Here is a 7,059-nt window from a genome sequence, read left to right on the forward strand (position 1 = left end):
TGCTTATCATAAGCGCTTTGACAAGAGATTATTTTTTCCATAACTTAGACTCTCGAGTATGTATCAGTTTATATCTTATATGTTTTTAGATAGAGTGGTGTGGTTCTCAATTGATTAACTGTGTCGGATATATACTCGAGAGTCAAAACAATGAAAAGTATATTCTCTTGTCAAACCCCTACTAATCATTAAGGTTAAGAGAAGCTTGAGTTAAAGAACGTTGTTTAAGACGATTAGTCTGTTTGCAAATTGCATTCTTATAAAACCTGTATTCTTTACATGCGTTTGAAGGAAAATATGTATTTACATAGTTTACCTATTTAATTCGTGCGTTATTATATTTAAATAGTATCTATAAACAAATATATTGGATTAAAGAAATAATTCAAACCGTGACTTACCGAATTTAGGTTTGGACAGCCCCATCGGCACATGCTGGCGGTAAGGCTGAGGTGTTATCGAAGAAAGTAAACACGTTTTGTTGAATTAAAACGTGCGTAAAATTGAGTCAGTAAAGTTTTGTTGTTCATGACAACGTCGTCTCGAAGAAAGAGGAACGTCGTAAAAAAAATTAAATGGTAAGGGGGAAGGTAGAAATGTCGATAAATAACTGAACAACTGAAATTATAAGGTGGAAGTGAAGTGACTGCAAATAGAAAGAAATGTATTATGAAGGAAAGGACGTCGTGATATTGACTAGAAGAATACCCGTCCCAGTACGAGTAAATTTTTTTATAAAAAAATAAAAAATAAACTAAGTAAAAGATGGTCATCCACTTTTAGAAGATACTTTTTAAAACTAAAATTTAAAAGAAAAATTTGAAAACTTTGAAGTGTCGGAAATAATGAACACATCATTTTATTTATTTACTGTTTTGTTGTTGAAAGTCCAATATTTTTCTAAAAATAGCCTCATCAGGGTAGAAAATCCGGTCCGTGTTTATTTTATTTTATTTTATTTTTTTTTATAACAAAAAGAAAGAAAAACATGATTATATCATTATTTCGGACGCTTCAAAGTTTTAAAATTTCTCATTTAAATTTTATTCAAAATAAGTGCCTTCTAAAAGTGTGTGACCATCGTTTACTTTAAATTTCCCCGCTCGAAACTAGAGTAAACACACACGTGGAACGACCTGAACAACGAGTATATTTCGCTTCTCTTCTACTCCAGGGCATTACCTCCTCTTTAACATCAAAGTGAAGAAAAGAAAAAAAATGATTATATCATTATTTCGGACACTTCAAAGTTTTCAAATATCTCATTTAAACTTTGTATCGCTTTATTTAAATTGAACTCGTTACAGACATTTGATATAAGGATCTTACAGGAACGAAACATAATTATCGCAAATACAAGAGAGCCTAGTCTTTACAGGATCATCCTATAGGTAAGAGAAAAACAGCACAAAGTGCGTTCCACATGTTTTCATGTCTGATACATGAGCTATTGGGATAGGAGGCAGTATTAAAATGAGGTATCAAAACAGCGAATTGATGGCGACTACTATAGCAAAAAGTCAAACGAGCTGGAACAAATAAAGTAGGTAATAGATCAGACGATTATTATGAATACGTGCCATAATAGTGTTTATACAGAAAGACTAAGATTAACAACATCACGTCTGTAGGAGACAGTTTGTAAATAAGAATGAAGGTGAAGCCCAATAACAAGATAGCTACGGTTGTACGCTTTATCAAGAACCCTAAAATTTAACAAAGATTCATGAACTCAAATATAATAGCAGTAATCTGTACATGGTCTGGTCGTAGATTAGTAGAAATAGAAAATAGACATACTCGCAAACCTATTGCCTGGCAACAGAAGAAACATTAATGTAGCGATAAAAAAATACCAGAAACGTAACGCATTGTTGAGGTTCTCAATGTATTACCACTTGGTTGACCTATTGGAACCTTCATAGAAACCTGTCGGGATATATCAACAGCATGCTCAACACTGTTGTCGTAAACCCCAGCTACTTTAAGGGTACCACACACTTTCTACAGATTTTACATAGAGAAAGGAAATCTATCAAATATCGTAATTATTGAATGACTATATTTTTAGTCTATTCAAACATTTTATACAAGCAAGAGTATTCGCGCGTAGTTAAGTTTACATAGTCAAAACCAACGATGCATCCTCATACAATATAATGCAATTCATTCTGAAAAAAAGACAACTTAATATACGACGGTCAACGCTTTGTACCTATAAAAGGTACAGGCCTGAGATTATAAATGGTTCCAAGTATGCTTACATCAAACGCATACATTTGAAAAAAAAAACACTTAAAATTTCCAACCACGATGTTACTTCAATACATAGATGGCATATTTCTGTTTAACCACATAGGTTTAGTAACTGGTGAACTTTTACAAACATGTCCACAATTGTCACACTAATAGAAAAATCCTCAACGAACACTCCAGCATACACATTTACTTTGTAGACGTCCTTTCAAACATCACCAAAACAACTTCACTATACGACACTTCACCAAAGCCACCGACAGACAACCATACTGTCTCTATTAAAAAAAAATCGTTATCAAAATCGATTGAAGATCCGATCATAAATCGTTAATACATATGGATAAAGAAAAATTTCCTATACTATTTACTGAATGACCATATGTATGTATATATATATATATATATACATATATATATATATATATATATATATATATATATATATATATATATATACTCTTACCCAAGTAATTGATCATTCTTGTCATTTGTTCATAATACTGAATTATAATATATGTATGTAGGTATATATATATACATATATATTTTTTCTTTATCCAAACAAATATTGCTACAGATATTCAAAGAGAAACAAAGACACACACACTCACACACACACACACACACCACACACAAACACACACACACACTTACATACATATATATATATATATGTACAGAAGGTCAGAAAAACATTGGAACCGTCGGTTTCAAGCCTAACATAAGAGAACCAGTTAATAGTAAATAATGTTAGGCTATCGCCGGCCATTTTTATGTTTATCTTACCGAAGAATCAAGGACCGCATATGTTATTTCTAATAATGTTTATTTTTATTATATTATAGATTGTCCGTCCACTTAGGCACATCGGAAATAGCTGATTAACACCGGAAGTCATGATAATTAGGAACGGAATAGGACAAAGAAATTAAACAGATAATTATTAAAAGTATAATCATTAAATAAATGATTAATCAATTGATATTAAAATAAAATAGATATAAACAGGGACGGACGAGTTATAATTCAATAAAAAGATAAACAGAAAAAAATGGCTGACGATAGCCTTACATTATTTACCATTAACTGGTTTCCCCTCATGTCACGCTTGAAACCGGCGGTATTAATGCTTTTCCAACCTTCTATACAAGTTTTAAATGAATAAATATTATGCTCTTATATTCAAAATGTTTTAATTTATAATCGAACACTTTGCCGGAATTCTTTCCTAGAAACAATGAACAGTTCCCTCTAAACTCTTTAACAAATGCATTCACGAATCATGCTTTTCTGGCTGCTGGTAGACTGTTTCTGTGGTACAAGTTTAAAAAAAGAATTCTGGCGAAAGAACTGATCCATTAAATTATCGCCTAATTAGACTCCTCCAATTTTCCGCCAACATATTTGAGTTCTTAATTAATCAAGGTCTAGTCCACCACCTTACAGCTGCTAAACTTCTATCTGACCACCAATATGGATTTCGGCAAGCCCGTTCTACTGCAGATATTCTACCTGTAATCTCTAAACGAATAAACCAAGCACTGGATAAGGCAGGAGAGGGAAGGGTTGTAGCCCTAGATATATCTAAAGCTTTTGACAGGGTATTGCACGATGGTCTTCTCATGAAAATTAAATCCTATGGTATTACTGGACGAATGCTTAGCATAATTAGATCCTTCTTAAATGAGAAAAGAATTCAAGTTGTCCTTGATGGGCGTACGTCCAAAAATTTTATATAAATGCGGGTGTACCTCAGTAATCGATCCTTGGACCTTTATTATTTCTGATATTCATAAATGACTTACCTGATAAAATTGTCTCTGAAATCGGTATATTTTCCGACGACACCACGCTCTATAGTAGGCACGTGGGGGACAACTAATGAGCACATATCTAAAGTAATGGCTGAAACCCTAGAGGTTCCCGTAAGTAATCGAATTTACCAAATTACCACTACTTACGATAACTACTCTATTATCCTATTGGCTGCTGTATACTCATTAAACCTATCATCAAATGGCGTCTGGGCCTTCATTAGTTGTAAGTCCTACGTAAAAAAAAAATCAGTTCTAAGTGAAACATTGCTGGATGTATAAAATTAAATACTCCTTGTTGGCGATACTAAGAACATAATTTCGAATTACGAAGAGTTTATGTTCGACAGAAAAAGAGTTTATTCGATATCCCATTCCCTAACATTATCATTACGTTTCCTGTGTTTAAGTTTAAGACATGTTAGCAGATTTCTATTCTAAATTGTATGGAGATAAAAAGGAACAATTGAGTTACTGCCTTTGTTGCTCACGAAATAAACTTCCATCTGTTATTTACTATATAGACATGGCAGATTGAAAAATTATATTTCAAACTAAAGTGTAGTAGAGAAACGGAAACGCATTTGATATTTTCTGATGACGGGTCGACAAACCAACGCAAGACTCACTGATGAAATTATATTTAAATTTTAATTATTCTAAATTAAAAATATACTGTTTTTATTCGAATCATAACAGACAGTTTTAGACGCTATTTCGAACTTAACTGTAGTAGATCGACAAAACGGCAAAACGGCATTTCATTATTGTAGACATGTTGACGGACAGAGTTTCTATTAAGTATGCTTTGACGCATCGATAAAAGCTTAAACGATTAATCCCAATTATTTACAGTTTGAGTTTAAACTTGTTAATAATTGTCCATCTGTAAACTTCAGAGGAACGTTCTGGGCGACATAAATCATGTATGTTTGAAAATGTAAATTAGGGTTAGTTGAGATCAACTCCGTTTCGTTGAAGGCCAATAATGTCCGCGATAAAAGATTACCTCCTTAGATTCCGACATGGAGACGGGGTTTGTGAAAGCACGAATTCGATTAAAAACGGAGCCAGTAATTTTATACTGAAATATTGGTCAGTTGACGTGTGCAGACGTGCTTCTGGGTAGCAAAAAATTAGCACAATTTTTCCGTCAAGACGATATCCTTAGCTAAAATGTCTAACGGTTCAAATTGTTTTCTCTTTTTTCGTTTACTTCTTCATTTGTTTCCCTTCTTTGTTTTAAGGCGTCTTATTAATTTTCCTATTTATTTTTTTCTGTCGTTGTTTCTTTTTTTTTATTCGTTTGTTTTCCGCTTAAGTTACATGTTTCTGTTTTCTTCTCTTACTATAATCTTCATTTGGCGGTGGCAATTTTTAGTTGATTGCTATAGTGTTTTTCTCCTCCGTATTTTTCCTTGCATCGCATTCTTTTATCATATTTCTATATTCACTCATAAGTTTACATATCATTTATTTTCATCGTTTTAATTTGCTGGTGTCACAAGATAAGAGAAACTGAAAATATTAGTTTCCTGACTTAAAATAATTCTACTGTTTTTATTATTATTATTATTATTATTATTATTATTATTATTATTATTATTATTATTATTATTTTATTTGAAAAACTTAACCATATTCTGCAAAGTACAAAACAAGTTAATAAATTTCCTTTTACAAAAACAACCCAGCCAATCACTATAAATATTTGAAGATATAAAGAACTTGAAGCATAAATCATTTCCCGAAAATATGGGATTCGATATTAAATGACGCGAAAGGGTTGATATGCCGCAAAACAAAAGAACAAACAAAACAAATAAGATTTACTACCCCACGTTTTTACGGTGATACTCGGTAGTCTTGTACTTTTAGCACCGCTTTACTTTTTTTTTTTTTTTTACAAAGGCATCACCACATTATCAAGGCCCAGAGGCCACTCAAGGATAAGGGTTAAAGAGTGTACAGTAGAAATTTGTCAATATAGTAATCATTAGTAATGAAAATTTGGTAAATTTAATAACTTATATGGAACGGCTCATCAAGAACTTATTTACTTTAGACTTGAACACAACCATATTGTAGTCAGCCGGAAAGCAGGAAAACGGAAGACAATTCCACATGCGTGCAGTTCTAAGAAAGAAGCTGTGTTCATGGAATCTACGTTTAGGTTTAGGCACAGATAAAGAGTGGGGGAAATTATTGATAGTGTTTACAGCTAGACGAGTGTTTCTTGTGAAAGTTTGGCGAGGGGGGACCATAGATTGAAGCTCAGTTGAACACTTTCCATGAAAATAACGATACATCAGAGACAAACTCGCAACATCTCTTCTGTGAGATAGAGGTTGCAAGGAGGAGAAAAGGACATCTCCTACGAGGCTACGAAGTCTATTTTGAACTCTATCAAGGCAGGACAAGTCCTTTCTAGCAGCTCCTGCCCAGATGTGGCAACAGTATTCCATCCTTGGACGTACCTGGCTCTTATATAGGTAGATATTTTTCTTTTAACTATGCTGTTGTTTTTACAAATTTATCATTATAAAAGTTAACAAATTAGAATGTCATCAGTTAATTAATGAAACTAGCAGGAACACCCGACGTAGTCCGGTTATAAAATACGCTCAATTATAATATCTTAATTTATGCAGATTTCGTAGATGTTATTATAGAGTGAATTTTCTATCGATTGTTCTATAGCATAAGTGTTGTAACGATTAATCTGAATCAAGAATCGGAATTATCGGAGTCTTTTGGGGTACCCGTATCGTGATCGGGAAAATTTGAAACTATTTTCCGATGCCAAAACCGATTCCTTTAATTATTTATTTTATTTTAGTTTGTTTTTCATAAAACGTCTTCCATTGTTTGTAGTAATAATAAGATAATAAATATTTATTGATTTAAAATTCCAGTACGACTAAAAGCTCTACATCACACACTCATAAGTGTGTGATGTAGAGATTTTAGTCGTACTGGATTTAAA

The 7,059-nt window shown here is 32.7% G+C and overlaps 1 protein-coding gene across 2 annotated transcripts in view; it reads right to left on the minus strand.

Annotated features, from left to right (window-relative positions):
- The window catches only part of LOC145246704 (uncharacterized), a 79,882-nt gene extending 79,251 nt beyond the window's left edge, over positions 1 to 631 (minus strand). The window contains exon 1 of one of the 2 annotated variants that reach the window (XM_080108435.1): positions 402 to 631. Coding sequence is in view for 1 of the 2 variants with exons in the window: in XM_080108436.1 (XP_079964562.1) it covers positions 402 to 434 (33 nt within the window). In the remaining variant the exon portion in view is untranslated. The remainder of the gene's footprint in view (positions 1 to 401) is intronic. The other variant, XM_080108436.1, reaches the window with a different exon arrangement.
- Positions 632 to 7,059: the final 6,428 nt, after the last annotated feature.

The sequence above is a fragment of the Euprymna scolopes genome, chromosome 24 (assembly GCF_053919585.1).
Source record: "Euprymna scolopes isolate OS-2025 chromosome 24, ASM5391958v1, whole genome shotgun sequence".
Taxonomy (NCBI): Eukaryota; Metazoa; Mollusca; class Cephalopoda; order Sepiida; family Sepiolidae; genus Euprymna; species Euprymna scolopes.